At 41.8% G+C, this 17,255-nt stretch overlaps 1 protein-coding gene across 1 annotated transcript in view; it reads left to right on the top strand.

Annotated features, from left to right (window-relative positions):
- Positions 1-4,305: 4,305 nt before the first annotated feature.
- LOC117937053 (ras-related protein Rab-26) overlaps positions 4,306-17,255 on the top strand; it is an 81,139-nt gene continuing 68,189 nt past the window's right edge. The window contains exons 1-2 of the mRNA XM_034860696.1: positions 4,306-4,899; positions 7,736-7,846. Of these exons, the coding sequence (XP_034716587.1) occupies positions 4,723-4,899; positions 7,736-7,846 (288 nt within the window). The 5' untranslated portion in view covers positions 4,306-4,722. The remainder of the gene's footprint in view (positions 4,900-7,735; positions 7,847-17,255) is intronic.

Here is a 17,255-nt window from a genome sequence, read left to right as displayed (position 1 = left end):
TTTACTGTGTCTGCAGTGGCTACAGAACTACTTTGACTCTAGCTAACAGGAGCTAACTGGCTAGCAGTGTCGAGCTCGCTTGGTGAGAGTTTGGATCAGTTTTAAGGGGGATTGTATAGAGCGCGCGTCTATGTTTTTCTTACTGAAAATTAGGCCCTCTGTTCCCACATTTTTTTTTATTTAAAAAGAAATTGGGCCCCATGTTCCAAAATTTCCTTTTAATAAATTTGTATTAGATTCTATCTCCCATTCTCCCAATTTGGAGTTAGGGGTTATACCCTAACCTTAATTTAAAGAAAAATCTTCGAAATGTGGAAACATAGGGCTGTGGGAGCGTTGGGCTGACCCCGCTGTATGAGGCGCTTCTCTAGTCAGTGTATTAGCTATAGTAGATGGTGGTCGGCACCCCCCCCCCAGCATTTTAGCATCCTAAAACAATCAATATCAGTTTTTTATGCTATATTTTGAATATTTTTCACTGCTTTACCTTGCAGTCAGACAGCCCTTTATGACTTTATGACGAATAACTGAGGCCGCTAAATTGTTACATTTCATTTAAACAGACTCCTTTGACAAAAACAGTCATTTAACTAATGGAGGATGCTGGTCTACTGCTGCCTTTATCACTTAGCGTAGTCCAGCTAGTTCCTGACCCTTTTAAAAGGCCGCAGTGTCACAATTACACAAGCACATTGCCAGACCAGGGCAGCGACACAGCAGCTGAGAGGAAAAAGGACTGTTTCAAGAGCAATGATAGAAATAATGGCTTGTGAAAGGGTTATCTGACTGCAAGGTAAAGCTGTGAAAATATTTAATTAAAAAAAAGGGTTGGTAACTATTTCTATATTTTAATATAGTATTTGAAATGGTCTGGATTCTATGACTTTTGGGCTCTGAAAAAAGAACGGAAATTCGATCCGTCATCTGCTGTAATCCCGTAAAAACGGCCACCAATCACTGCCTCGAGGTCCGCTTAGAAACAACCAATGAAAGGCCTCCTAGCCCCTCCGCCTGTACTGCCCCCCCCCCTCCTGCTTACGAGCCTGAGCTCAATGTCGCCACATGGCTAACAATAGTCATGTTTTTAAATCGGTATGATAGCATTATGTGTTTGCTTACCAGTGAATGATTAATGCAGTAAAATGACTGTGGGGTTAGACGGAGGCCCAAGGAAATGATTCTGTCAAATCTTGCTAGCTTTTACCAACTCCGCCTTTAAACTTAAATTTAAACTTTTTTAAGATGCTCGATTCTATCTGCTTCTCCAAACTGGGGGTGTGCAAACTGCCGTCTGCTGTACCTTACACACTGACACAACCACACTTCAAAAGATCCAAACTATCCCTTTAAACTTTAGTGCGTAACTTTTTTGTATTAACCCTTGTGTTGTGTTCAGGTCTGTGGGACCAGTTTTCATTGTTTGCTATTTATTATTTTTTCCAACGCAAACTCATTGGCCTTGGCTCATTTCCTGTGAAGAACATAAAAAAATATCTGATTTTTAATGACTGCACACGGTATGGAGGTTAAGTTTTAATGATTTAGTTTCCGAATTTATTGGCCCATTTAGAGAACATACACTGTTCACTGATTGTTTCTAAATGTGTTTTTTTTTTTATATCCCTAGAGCTCCACAAATACTGTATGTGCTTTCAATAATATGAAGTCACACATTATTCGAAGTGTAAATAAACAGCTAGGTGGGATCTCTATTTTAACATCAGTTGCGTGTGTGTGTGTGTGTGTGTGTGTGTGTGTGTGTGTGTGTGTGCGCGCTCTCCTGTTGTTCGGCTCATTGGTTTTGACGATGCACCGCTCACACAGCATGGGCCATTTTAATAGTCTCCTCATCAAACGTATCTGCATCCTGTGTCTTGTGTTCACCCGCCTTTGGACTGCAAATATATTCCCCGCCGAATGGCTTTCTTGCACTTTTATGTTCTTCCGGATTACACACTGGATCCCATTCTATTTGTGCTCTGTTTGTGTAACAGACAGCAGTCTGTCTCATCTCTACAGCTCCAGCTTGGATCAGGCCTGTTGTCCTCTGATATATTATTAAAGTGGGCGAGGCAGTAATGCTCAGACTGGTTATGACCAAAAGCGTTGTGGGTTTGTCGGTTTGATTCCCTGCTGGGAACGCCTGGACGCTAGAAGTGAGTGAATCACATCCCAGCTGATGTCTGCTGGTTGTACTGGGCAGCTCTCAGGTGTGAACGTTTCCCACTTAAGGAGATTGTTGCAGAAGACCATGCTTAAGTGACTAACCAGTGGACAGGTCGTCCTGTTTGTTGTTACGTAGGATGCTTTATGGAATATGTATCGTCACAGGTAACGCAGGTTGGCTTCCCATTTAAGGTAAAGAGCTGTATGACATAAGGAGTGAGTCATGATAAGCCTCTCGCAGTGCTGCGGAATAAGGTCTGGGCACCCCACATACATTCCAGGATAGCAGAAAAAAAACACTCTGGGTTGATTGCATTTCTTTAAACCAATCACAGACACTTGTTTTGGTGGATCATTTGACCGGCACAGGAACACTGGGCAAATATTATAATTCGTAGTGAATCTGCTGATGGTCTGGGTTGCGTGATACTTCTGGAATGTAAGACCATACATCATGCCAGGCTATATCAATACTCAGGACTGGGCAATCTCGTGCCTAGATCCTCTCAACAGGAAGGGCAGAGCGGCCAGATATCACTAAGAACTGATAAAGCCTTCATACCAAAATTGACCCTGGGTAAAACATTCATCTTTACCGCTGAGACATGTGCTTGAGTCAACATGGGGAGACCCATCCATTTATCCATATCTTTCAATATGGAACCTCAATGCCTAAATATATAAACTGATTAACAATCGGGACGTCGGACTAGAAATTGGCATTTTTACAGGTATAAATGGGCAGTTGATTCCAAAACACACATTGCATCACGGAACGGAAATTTCGGGAGAAATTACTGGCATTACATTTTTGTCAGAAAACATAAATACACACACACACATACATACATACATACATTTAAGCCTAGCATTTTACATTAATATCTAATAACACATTGTGATTTCTTGATTACATACAGTAAATATATTACATATTGCACCTTTAAGTTCCACATTTTACAGCATGCCTGTTGAACACCTGCTGCACGTGTGCACCATCCATAACTGAGCGGTCTGGATACTGGGTAAAGGGATTCAGCCTTCAAATTGAATGTGATGCTTCCCCTGCACCTTTAAAAGAAAAGTACACCCTAAATTAGAATTTGTCTTTTTTACTACACTGTACAACTCATTTTTTTCATTATATGTTTGCCCCATTCAATCTCTCCTTAAGATGAACAGTAAAATGATAAATGATGTGATCTACAAACAGATCCCGGAGCTGCCCCCATAGAGTACACTGTGACGGGTACTGATTCCAATCTGAAAGCCCTGCATTCAAGTGATTTGGGTTGAGTATTCAACATTTTTTCCCTCCAGAATTGCTCACTCATTGTCATCTAAACTTTCAATAAATTATCAAAAATGTCTGCGTCACATCATCACTTTGAGGAGTGTTCTCATTTCCAGTTAAACACTGTGTGTCCCACATAGGGCAGGGCAATATATGGATATTATATCTAACTCTGGGAATTGTAATATGACACATTTACGCTGTCTTTTCCTGGTTTTACCAGACTGTTCTAGGCTAGCGCTTCTATTACTTGCTTTTTACCCACAGTCACATCAATATATATTATATATACACACACACACACACACATCGCATTGTGTAAATATTTCATGAAAAAGCCAATCAACCCTACAATATCAGGGCAGTATTGACATAAAATATTGTGATAGCCTATATGATTTTCTCCATATCGCCCCAGCTCTAGGCCTACAGTGTTGTAACAGAGAGCTATGTCTTCAGGTTAATGTTAATGTTAACAGTATCACTGTTTAGAGGCAGATTAGGAATGTTAAGGTAAACTCTGAGATTTCCTCCTGTCAGTGAAGTAAACATGTGAGTTTAGATGCTGTGCATGGAACCCTGTTTCCATGTCCTCTTCCTATGAGAGTAGGCTAAAGCGCGCGAGATTATCCACCTGTAGTTGGCTGAGCGTTATTGGGGGGGGCGGCGGCTGTGGTTATGGTTTAGTTTTTGGAGACTGGGAGCTAGCGTGTGGCTAACGTCAGGTAGTAGACTGAAGCCTGTAGGCTATTAAGGTCAGTTTAAAAAAAAAAAAACACTGTAAACTGGCTATAACGTGTCACTGACTGCTCATTGAGGGACGTGACAGTGTATTGGACATGTAGCCTACGTTATTAATTTCAGTGTTAGGGTGGATTTTCCCTACAAACGCATCGAAACAACCATGCCTTCACGCGCTCCCAACATCACACTACGAGAGAGGGAGGAGTGAGAGAGAGAGAGCGAGAGAAAGAGCTGTTTACATTGTGAACCAGAGCTTAGATGTATCCAGCTACACCACCGGGACAACAACTGGCTCGCCTTATGGCCACTTTGTGTCCGTTGAACCGCTTCTAACCGACAGCCAGGATTTAGACGTGCAGGTGAACTTCTTTTCGCCACAACCCTCTTCGACCACAACTCGGCAAGAAAAGAAAAAAAAGTGTTTTAAGACGGAAAGAAACACCAGTTTTTAGACTCTCCTCCTTGTCTTTATTCTTCGACCTTAATTGCTCGGAGCTTAACAGGTTATCACAGTCATTATGTCCAGGAAGAAGGGAGTGAAAGGCAAAGGGAACGCCAAGAGCCCCAAGGCGTCGCCGAGCGGCGGGAGGACGGGGAAAGGTCTGGCCGTCGCTGGCGCTCCATCCTCCGGACTGGTGTACCCCAGCAGACCGTCCATCAGCCACAGCGGGGAGTTTTACGACATCGCCTTCAAGGTAAGCCGACCGCAATGAGACGTTCAATCAAGCAAGCAATTAGAACGGTAAACGGCCACAGGTGCGAGGCTGGAAAACTCCTTTCAATTCCCACTTTAAAACTTCTACACACTAAACACTTCTACCTGTTTGCAGTGTTGTTTCAAATTATTCTAAGAAACCACGAAGGTGTGTTTTAAGGAAATGACTGAAGCACTTGAAAGCAGCATCATGTCCATTATACCTGTCTTTTCATGACATGAAAGGTGAGATAGGTTTTCCCATTTAGCCATTTAGTCATCTTCTGTGAAACGTTATAGACGTGTTCATGGACACATGGGCTTAAATCCGGGGGGGGGGGGGGGGGGGCTGTAACAATTCTGAAGAGCAATTTTCGAAGGGGAAACAAACAATACAGCCAGTACTTATAGAGGACATGTGTACACAGAGGTAATACTATCATTAGTGTAACAGGAAGACTTTACCAATATCCTTCTCTTCAGTGTTTCTCTTGATTCAATGAAATTCTCTTCTTTAATAACATTTATTTTTACGTTTACAGTCAAGTCACACAAATACCTTTTAAAACATGACTTATTTTTAAAGTGTCCCCATATAAAATAACTACAGTGCACTGTACACTTGTTAAATTAGCCGATCTTAATGTAAATTAGTGAGCCTCTGGTAAAGCTCATCTGCTAACCCTGACAGACACACACATCTCCAAAAATATGAATTATGCTCAACACACTCACCTGAGACTCTACACCTGACTGTCCCTGGTCTCCCTTGTCCTCAGGTCTTTCTGTCTCCTTTGCCTGTGACATATTGTCTTGATATGGCAAATTATTGTACTTAATGTTTTAATTTTGGTCTGCTGAAAAAGGGTTTCATGTCTGTTTTTCATGTTATCTGGGCACCAATAACCCAAATCTCAAATGTCAGATGTCTAAATGTGAGCTAGGTTCATAGGTTGACCACGCGGTCATATTATAAAATGATCTTTTGGCCTCGTCTGGGACAGAGGACAAATATCTAACTGCAGCAAGCCCACACTGATCAGCCACTTAACATCATATCGAGCAAAACAATTGCAGATCTTCAATAATAACTCTAATATCAGTTCACACCCAATAACATCAGGCCTATTCCATGTTCGTTGTAGTTGGTGCATTTCTATCCAAGCTGTCAAACAAGCTAGGTAACGTTAAAGGTAACATCCACGGCTGTGTAATTCAATCCCGTTTAATCCCAAAACTCCTCTCGCATGTATAAAATCCGAACTGCATATCTGTATATTGGCAAACAGAAGCAATAAGTGTAAGTCCAGTGCAATAATGTGAAAGAGATGGGGGGGGGGGGGTCTGTTATGCATGAGCCCATTTCCCAGCAGCACAGGAGGAAGCTTTTTGTTAAGCAGGAGTAGACATAATGACAAAACATCTGGCTGTTAATACACAACATATTCCTAAATGCACTAGCCAATTTTCCCTTTCACTAAACCAACATATGTATTTTTTTTTTAACGGACTACGTCATAAATGAAGGTAATCGTTGAATTGTTAGAATGCTAAATAACTCTACATGAAGTGAATCCTATCCTTTTGGTTTGTATTGCTGTACAAGTAATTGTCTGAAAAAATAACTGCAATTAACAATATTCAGTCGAATTAAATTTTTTTTTATTTATTTATAACTTTTTCAAACAAGTACAGTTTTAAATGAATCTTAGGATAAGTCTATTGGTTGTACCACTGTAATGTGACCTAGATAATTTAACAACACAGGTACACAGCCAATGAAGTAAATCACGCCTCTATTATTTTAAAACATTGTATTTTCCTCTTAAATAAACTTCAATTTTTTTCATAGTATCAAATCTTAACTAGAGTTTTATCAAGGCACTTTACAGATAGTCGGTCTAGAACACACAAATTAATAATTTACAAAGACCCAACTATTCCAGTAATTCCTTAGAGAGGAAAAACTCCCTTTTTAGGGAGAAACCTCGGGGGGGGGAGAAAAACAATTACCATCCCCGGTCATACCTCTTAGGACCTTAGCTAATGGTAGAAATGAAATGTGGTTAAACAAAACAGCGATTGCGTCAAATATTAGCGATTTGACAGTTATGCAGTAATTGTTCCAGACCTACAACACACACACTCTGGCTCCCTAGGAGCATTAAAATGTCGTAATGTTGCGACCCGTAAAACATTTCAAAGTGCTTGAGAATAGAAGTAATCATTTCAGTCTTTACATATTCTTTTATAAGACTTTTTGTCTTGTTTTACTTTTCTTAGACCAAATCTAAATGATTTGAATTTGATGAATACTTGACAGACGAATCCGTAACAAAACTAATTATAATCAGATGCATATTGAGCATATGCAAATCTAAATTCTGTGTGGGTGGCAGCGGTTATTAATTCTGCATTCTGATGAACTATTCCTACGTGGCAGGCTTGTCAAAACCGCTGCTCCGGGCTCAACTTTGACTTTATAGACACAACCGTTCAGTGTCACACATATCAAACACAATGGCCTTTTATATCACATTATATCACTGCTTATGTCCATTTTAGGGTTGTCAGATGGGGAAAAAGGGAAACAAACTCTAGGTCCCACATATCTGTCTCTCCATCCGTCCCATTGGTCTGTACATCTGCTCTCTCCCTCTGGAGTGAGTGTGACGCTCTGCATCATCTGTAGTTTGGGGAGTGTGTGTTGTGTTGACTAAACGTGTGTGTATTTGTAGATACGTTTTCACCCGAGCCGTTTCCCTCCCCACACCTCAAACGCCTTAACAGACACAGGGTTTCATCAAAGCTCGTCTGTCTGTCTGTCTCTCTCCCAGGTGATGCTGGTTGGGGATTCAGGGGTTGGAAAGACCTGTCTGCTGGTTCGCTTTAAAGATGGAGCCTTTCTTGCCGGGAGCTTCATTTCCACCGTGGGCATCGACTTCAGGGTAAGCACGCTCACGCTCAGAGGAGAAGTCTACAAAGCCCGAAATGAAGGTGTATGAATGTTTTGTGTCTTTTATTGTCTCCCTTGGGAGAAAGGAAATTGGCTGCGTCACGACCAGACAATAAATAATCTCAATGAAACCAATTCAATATAACAGTGCAAACATCAGCCTGAGATCAGATGTTTTTATCACTGCTGCTCACCCAGCTGTGTTCTTCATCACCCCCGAGTTGGAGCTCAATGGAACTGAAAGATTGAAACGTGTAAACTCTGACAGATCTCTGAGTACGGCAGTCATGTCGTTGTTATCCTTAAAGCTGGAGTGTGCTTCTGCAGAGATACATGCCAACGACCTATGGTTACCCATAACACCCTTCTCTGCGCAGGTTTGCACATGAGCCGATCGGCACACCTCCCAAATCTCGACAACACAATACCCATACTCCCATGTCCCGTTAAATCAGCACAGTCGTCATTTACAATGAATAATCCATTTTTTTTTTCAAGTGCATAATTTCAAGAGTAGTGAAGCCATAATTAGATCCAAGTGTTTTCCCCTGGGTGTCTAGACACTCGACTCAGACTCAAGACGCGAGACTCGTGACCACTTTTTTATTTTTAGGAAACATCTGATTAGCTGACTGGGACCTATATCCTACCTATGTAACTCCTAATTCTACCACCATACATGAGAGAGAACGACAAACAACAAGCATCCAAAGCTTTGGCCTTAAAAACGTCAGAAAAAGAAACTAAAGAAGCCCTGACTTAAGACTTGACTTGGACTCTAGCTCAGAGACTTGAGACTCTACTCAGACTCAGAGAGATCAGCAAGATCTGGTTGGACTAACACCTACGGAGTAGAAGTCGTTGGAGAGAGATAAGAATGAATGAATGAGTGAATAAAGGAATCTTCCTTCCTGTTTGCTAAGCTTCGTTCCCACACACTCGCTCACAGTCTCTGATGCTGGTCAGAGGTTACTGCTGTAGGCAGTACTCTAGGCATGCTAACATTTGCAGCTTATATTTGACTAGACACATTTTTAGGCTTAATAAAAAGACACCAGCCTCCAAACTACACTGTACAAGGCTTCAGCATGTGGAGAAGCCCAAAGCCTTCTGTGCCTAGTTTCAGTTGCTAGGCTATGATTACCAAAAAAAAGATATTAGGTATCTGTTTGTGCGTTAACACATTCATGTTTCCCAACATGGTCGTGCGTCAGTCTGACAATTTATATAAATAATGAAGCTTACGACAGATGGAGGAAAAATCCAATCTGGAGGTAGTGACCAATAACTGCTGTTTGCCTTTGAACACTTCCTTTTGGCACCATACTACACTATATTGATCATAAAGCTCATTTAGGCTAACAGGGCAACTGGACAACATGGGTACTTTTATAATCCACTTTCATCTTCCTTTGTCTCTGTTCTATATAAGGAGGTGCAAGGTGTTTAAACCCTGGATCCACCTATGGGACACAACACATTGTATTTAGCTAAACTACAAAGGTAATTTAAAGTGAGGTTGTTTATTGACGCCTTTTTCACTGCTAATGGCTAACCTATTTTCCGATTGTGCTCTGAGGGAAATTGTAGTGTCACTTAAAGTGACCTAGAAGCAGTGACCCTTTCAGTCTTTCGCTGCCTTGTTGCTCCCCCAAACCAGGTTTACTATAACTGCAGAATCTGACACAGTAGTGTGGCAAGACCTTCCCGCAGGGAGGTGTCCTCGGTCCCGTTTCACCCGGGCTGTCATCCACATAAACTTCCAGCTGAACAAGTGTAAGAAGGTTACGTTCCAGGATATTAGCCGTGTGAGTGCTGGAAACACAGTGTTGATGCAGCCCAGCAGGACGTCTCAGGATGTGTTAATTTACACCCGTAGCACAGATGGGAAGCCGCGTAGCCAGCATCATATCAGCTAACACTAGAGGTAAAAATACGATCAGCAGGATCTACAAAGCAAGGGAGCAGTGACTGGACTACAGGACCGTGGTGTAGGCTACAGCAGTGAAACACCTGCAGCTGTGTTTGGGACTGAAGAATACTGAACAGTCTCAGTATTCCATTCTCTGAAGCATTGTGTTCCAGGTGTGAAATAACTGGTCTTACTTTTCCAACGGCCATGTAACGTGGCCTCTATTGCTCATTTAAGCATGTTTTATTTTGTACTTTTGTAGTTCTTTCTTTTGCTGGTCCAAATATAATTGGCTGTAGTAAATGTACAGATTATTATTATTACTCTATCGCTTTTATTCAATTTAAATACATTCATTCACTTTGCAAGTACGTTTGTAACTCTTCATTCCGTGATATAGGTCTTACATTTCATTCATAAAGGTCTTTAAAGTCTGACATTTGACTTGGTAAAACCTGCTGAAACCCTGAAGAAGAAGTACTGTAACAGTAGAGGTAAAAGAGCCTTCGTAAAGGAAAGTCGTTGCAGTAAGAATTGTTCAAATCCCTCCTTTAAACCTCTTGAGTAGATTAAGAATGCACATCCAAAAACGTTTACAGCATCTGGATCAAAAGACTTCAGTGTTTGCCTGACAAAGGCTTAGAGGAAATCTCTGCAAAATATTACTTCAGTAGATCAGATCATTTCTCGGCCATCTTTTGAGATTGTGAAGGCCCAGAATGCCTGAGTTTTGAGGGAGTTTTTAAAATAATGGCCCCGCCTGCTGCAGAGAACCGACAGGGAACAGCAGCAGTTTTTAGCGCCTTTAGAGTGATGAAAGGTTACAGCAGACAATGATGTTAAAATGTAAGCAGGTTGGCAGGATGGTCTTTACTGGACGTTTTGTTGGTAAATGTGAGATGTTCGAGTCACACACCTCTGGTCTTCATGTGAGAAACAAGGAAATGAATTTGGCGAATGACGTGTTACGTCAACCCGTTCTCACTCCCGATTGGTCGTTGGCTCTCAGAGTCACATGCTGACGCAAATACCGGCCCGTGGGACTGCTGGGATCGGTTGAAGCCGTGAGAAACTCAGGTTGATGGTGAGATTGGTGGAAAAGTTGCGGTGATCGGTCAAAATTGCAAGTTCTCCAAATTCCCGGTGATTGATTGAAGTCCACTTCAATTGTTTTGATCGCAAAATCGCGAAATCCTGGAGGGACAGATTAAATGTATCGGTACAATATGTGGCTGCTTTGTCTGTTTCTGCCCTCCATTGTCGCTACAACACTTTACAATTATTATACAATTATTGGTCATGATACAAAATCATGATACGTAAGACTTTCAAATGATTTTCCCACCCCTACTGTTTAACTGTTTTAACCTGTATACTAAGCTAATCTGTCTCCTGTCTATCGCTTCATATTTCATCTACAGATAAGATGATGATCATCATCATCATCATCATCATCATACTTTTGGCAAGAAAGTAAAAAGCAGGAATAACATGTCCTTACTTTCAAGGGCCAAAATTCTAATAGGTTCTCAAAATGATCCTAAAACAAGAACACACACACACACACACACACACACAGTCACACTTCTCATCTCTTTAATCTCCTGCTCTGTATATATAGTTTGATATCTACAGCTCTTTGTAGCAGATCTGTTGGTTGGTTGGTTGAGTATTATTTTTAGAAACTTGAATATCTGCGCCACTGAGACTGAAGAACACTGGCAGTCTTTTGAAGTGAGTCTGCTTTGTCAGCTTACCTAATATAGGATAAGCACATTATGTACGTGGTAATAATTTAGCATGGTTTCTACATCAGGATGCACTTTGTTCTGTGATAATTGTGGAGAATGATAATATTGCCACAATGAGTGGCGTTGGTACTTCACTGCTAAAGGCTTGTGTAGTGGATGTTACATGCGATGATGCTATTTTTAAATAGCAGCAGCCACTTCTCTGTGTTTCTTTAGAAAGAAAATGCAGTGGACAATTAGTAATCAACATGTCAGGGTTAATCATTTTCTGTCGTGAGTGCCCCATGTAGAACAGATGGAACACACAGGACTTTGTAAAAATGTTTTTCTGACCACACGTTGTCTTTTTCATAGTATGTTACCTACCTACCTAGAGAAAGACCATGTGTGATGGGAACTTTGACCAGCTGCACACGACTGAAATTCACTCCACGCTGCATGTGGCTTATCTTCTGTGTACAATAAACCTGGCTACATTCGTTTTGTTGAGTTACAGTAAAGAGACAGTCCACCAAAATATTATGGACGTAATGACGCACAATGGCTGGCTTTACACTGTTGGGAGATGTGGCAAATGGAGACCAACAGCAAGAAGACTTGCTGGCATACGAGGAAGATTCCTCCGAGCCGGTCCCGGCTGCCTCCAGCTGTCCTGTTGGATCTCCCTGTTGGGCCTGTCCCACTTCAAGAGGGGTCTGCCCTGGGGTCCTATGGCAGAAACATTTTCTCTGTAGCGCTAGGCGTTTCAACTTTAATATCGGACCCTTTCTTTTTAATTTGGGCCGCGGGCCGACCTTCGAGGCAAGGCATTAACGTGTCTGCAACATGTTGTCCCTCTACAGCGTTTTGGCATTAGTGCCCACACTGTGCCCTCCACACATATATTTCATCTTTTTTTACTTCCATAATGACAACTATAAATTGGGTGAAAGTCCTTTGCTTTGCTTGTTTTCCTCTCTGTTCATGATGTCTGTATGAATGGATATTCATTTGAGGCGTTTCTCTGACTATTTATGGGCGACACATGAAGCTGGCGGAGCTGCGCCACATCAGGGTCAAATGTGATTTATGAAGGGAAACCGGCGTAGAACGTGCGTGTGCACACTTTTATAAAACCGAATATTTCCGTGCGCTCCGTAAATGACACCCCTGGTTGTGGAGCAGTTTCAGTTTCATGAAGGAACGATTTGTTTTCTACCAAAACTACACCAGCCAACCGGATCACCGGCAGTGGGAAGCGTAGTCCTGGACAAGAGGCTTCTTTTTTTAGATAACTAGTTATTATCAGTCAGTGTATGTTAAAACATTACTTATTCTAATAAAATAACTAGCTCTGGATATCTTCCAGGGTCTCATGGATGATGCTGAGTGAACTTCTGTAATTTATTCTAGTGATATTTGCAAAGATGTTAATAGTTTTTGGCCATGCATTTGCAACTTGCAGCTGACGCAGTGTAGCAGGGTTCATCTCGACTTCAACTCTGTAGTCACATTTACTTTACATCGTCACATATGTAAAAAGTGCAACTACCTACAGTCGATCTTAAATGCAGCTTGTTAATTCATTGACGTTTTATTGTGATTTTTTTTTTTTTTTTTTTTTTTTTTTTTTTTTTAGGCTTTAATTGAGAGAGAGTGAGAGTGAGTGAGAGAGAGATGCGCGTGCTTCGTTGTGCAGTAAACGTCTATATATGGGCGCCCGCTCTACCAACTGAGCTATCTGCTATCTTACTGGCATGTGAACATGAGTTAAAGGGGCAACATGTTGAATAGCAAATACAATTCTAGAATAAAGTCACTCATGTTTTTTTAAATTTTATTTGGAACATTTCAAATTACAAACAATATGGTGGGACATAAGAACACGTCTCAGGACTCAAGTCAGCGCAACCGAGCTGCAACCTCCGTGATGTAACGAAACGAAGCAAACGCAGAACTGCCAAAAACTGCAGTTCCTCAAGTGGCCGCTTGAAGCTGGCTCCAAAAGCGAGTCAATCCACATAAATGGATGTTCAAATGCCCAACGTTACAGCAGAAAAAAACATGTTTACGTGTGTGCGTGCGTGCATGTGTGATTTTTTTTTTTGCAAAAATAATGGCGTATTGGTTTCAGTGGCAGGGGGGTGATGTCAAAGTTGGCCCGCTTTAACCTCTTGTCCAAATATCACCTCTTAATCCAAAAACCAAGATGGCATAGTCCACAAACCAATGGGTGAGATCACAGGCTATGTCCACTTCTTTTATACAGTGTATGCTTGCAACATACTGTACAATGTGAATTCTCTTCATTAACATGTAACAGAAAGTGTCTGCCTCTTTTGTGCATTTTTCTTTGTGCCCATGGTTAGATTTGAAGAAAAATATGCTTATGGCACAAAACTGAAAGAGGTTGGGATTGCTTCTGAGCAAAACGGAGCTAAAGCTTTCAGCTTTTGTGGAGATGGCAGATGGCAGAAGGCGTAAGGGGGATCATAAAGAAATCACTTTCAACATGTTTATCCTCTCCCGTAAAGACAAAGAGGAAAACACTTGGTGACAGGCTGCTCTGGAAATGATAAGAAAATGTCACATTCTCTCTGAATGACTAATTTGAAGGTCTGCAGGTATAGTGTCCTATAGTTTATGATGATTTGAGAGGCCGTGAAACTGTTCCCCATAGCTCCTTGATTAGTCTGGCTGCGAGCCACAGCAGATTCTCACTGGATGTTTTCAAGACTAAAATGTTGCAGAGAACATGAAGCTGGTGAGATTTGCGCTTGCCTGGAAGCAACAGTGTTCATGGGAAATGTGTCAATTTTAGAGCTGGCAATTACGACTGGTGTGAGATAGAAGGACCTTGTTCTGGCAACGGCTCACTAATTAAATCATTAGGTAAGATTTAATTATATCTTTAGCACATGCACTTTGCTTAGAAAACTCCACCCCCCACCCCCCACCAGTACTCCAAAATGAAAGCCAATTGTGTAGACTGAATTGTGTGTCCGTTGACCCCCCCCCCCCCCATCCCCCACCCTCCCGTACCTGCGTGTGCATCTACTATCTTCTATAGATTTTTATCAGCCCCCCCACAGGAACAGTGCTCAGCATTTCTACCACTACTTTCCAGTGAACACTTATAAATGGAATGGAAATCCCTCTGCGGCCCAGAAAGGACTTTCCTCGTAGTCCACCAATGTAAAAGAAGTGTGTAAAGCTGCTCCCAGGACACCTCACACTGCAAGCAAGGTCAGTTATGACTCTTTCTATTGGGACGATTTAATCCGTGGACTCGGACAAGCTGAGTAAAGCGAGTACTGTGCATATTATGTGGGCCCATGTAGCGTTAAAGTAACCCCGAAAGCTTAGGAACTCTTTTTGGTAGATGTGCCACTGAGCAACTCTCCATAGGAATGAGCGGGGCCCCGCCTGGAACGCTGGTCCTGGTCTTATTTTACATTCATGGCTGACGTACAGGTGTAGGCACACATGTGTGCCTGTTAGACTGATGCTCGACAGACTGTAATCAGCCAGCAGAAGGACTGTTGATGGTTGATGGTCCCTCAGTGGCTCCCCAGGCTCCCCAGGCTCCCCAGGCTCCCTCCATCGATCCTAGAACAACGTTTTCTTTGTGGCTGTGAATCCTAACTCCCCTGGTCGAGACCGAAGCCATGCTAACACTGAAGGCAAATCTAATGATTTCTTCTAAAATATCCTGATGCGTGACTGTCCACTTTGTAGGTCACTGACCACACTGGACAACATTGGATGTCACAGTAACAAAGTATAGGTAACACCAAAGACAATTCTGACCTACAAAGGCTAAGTGCAGTAACTGTGCAAACAAAGAAACTGAGAAAAAGGCCTTTAAAGTTTTTATACCAGCCAGTCAAACGTGTTATGGGTAGATGATGTGTAATGCATTTATATACAGCCATTCTTTATAGAGAACAAAAACATGAACACTGATGTGACCTTTGACCCCTAAAATGCAGCTACTGCACTTAGCCTTTGGATGACTTTAAACAACTAAAACACTATTGCAAAGGCAAAGAGCAGTATCTACAAAGTCAATGGGCGTTTCTCAATATGTGTTCTTCTATGGACTTATGTTCTTGTGTTCTTGTGTTCTTGTGTTCTTGTGAAACGTCATGTTTGGTGGCCAAAGTACTGACCCAATACACAAGTTAGCATTTCGCCAAGAACACTTAAAGTCCCCGGATGTGATCTCGACACGCCCATTTTACCGAGGATACATCGGATGGTAACTTGTGTGAACTTGGCCGGGCCGGTATCCCAGCATTCAATTCGGGTGTAAAGCGCGTATGGTTTCCGGTACACAGATGTTCACAATTAACGTCAATTAGTAAATCAATAAATTCATTTTTGGGATGTTTTAATGCGAGAAATCGGCTGTGTAGATTTTGAATATAGGCAGTTCAACAAAAATTGATGGTGAATTAAAAAAGCCTTCGGAGTTGGAAAGCTCCACAACCTCTGACTGACTGACAACCTCTGAATGACTCTTGTGAGCCGGTCAGTCAGTCAGCTCACAGACCCCTCTGCCCCACATTTAGACAGACCCCTCTGGCCCCACATTTAGACAGACCCCTCTGGCCCCACATTTAGACAGACCCCTCTGGCCCCACATTTAGACAGACCCCTCTGCCCCACATTTAGACAGACCCCTCTGCCCCACATTTGGACAGACCACTGCAGCAGCAACAATGGAAGAGGAAAGCCAGGTCCACAATTGTAAGATATTTAAAACTATTTTTACCGCTGTTGTTATAGGATATATCCCCTCCTCCTCTATCCTCCTCCTGGCTCTGCTCACTCGCAGGCTCCTTTTCTGCTTCTCGGTAAAGTGTATATATAGTATCATTGCCGTCATCATGCCGTCGGTATACTTATATACCGATGGCATGATGACGGCAATGATACAGTGGCTAACTTTACCCGGTCCATCTATAATTTTGATACCTATTTTAACGTTTCTTTTCTGATTTCAATTAAAAGTGAATCCCGAAATATGTTACAAGGTTTTTTCTCGCCGTTGTGTCGTTATTTATACAGTTATTGGCCCGTGATACTTAATAGCACTTTAGATGAAAACAACAAACAACAAAACAACGAGGCGGTGTGAAAGGTGACCGTCCATGCTTTATTATGAATACACACATCAAAGCTAACTATAAAGTGGCAGCCCCTCTATGCTGGGGGTGTTGCGCAATAACAGGAAGAACGCTTTGTCTCAAAACTGTCAACAGTGTTTTGTGTGCTTCTGAACTCGCGAGTACAGTCTTCCAGGTACAGCTAGCAAGTACGGTCTCCCCAAGAACACAAGTCCGTTCTTTGCATACTTGGTATTGAGAAACGCCCAATGTGTTCATGCAAACTTTCTTCTTTCTTACTTCTTTATTGCTTTAATAGCTTTATTGATGTTTGCAAGTTATAAAATTGAAACTGCTCACTAGTAAGGCTCGTGATAAGAATAATCTTTTTATCACAATGCCCCTTTCATCACAAAGAGAATTTACTCAGAAAGAAATTGTCTTATAATAATTTCCCTAAGCATCATTACCGTTTAACACTAATAAATAACTATGTTGGATTTCATTAACATTTTGATTAAAAAAGTAATTCATAACAGAACAAGGTTGCTTTAAAAACCGTGCTCAAAAAATCACAAATTAAAAAACAACAAGCAAGCTGTGAACAGTAATAATAATACTTTGACGAGGGGGGGGGGGGGGGGGGGG

The sequence above is a fragment of the Etheostoma cragini genome, chromosome 21 (genome assembly GCF_013103735.1).
Source record: "Etheostoma cragini isolate CJK2018 chromosome 21, CSU_Ecrag_1.0, whole genome shotgun sequence".
In the NCBI taxonomy this organism is placed as follows: Eukaryota; Metazoa; Chordata; class Actinopteri; order Perciformes; family Percidae; genus Etheostoma; species Etheostoma cragini.
The sequence above is the reverse complement of the archived record's forward strand: the minus strand, read 5'-3'. Positions and strand labels throughout refer to the sequence as shown.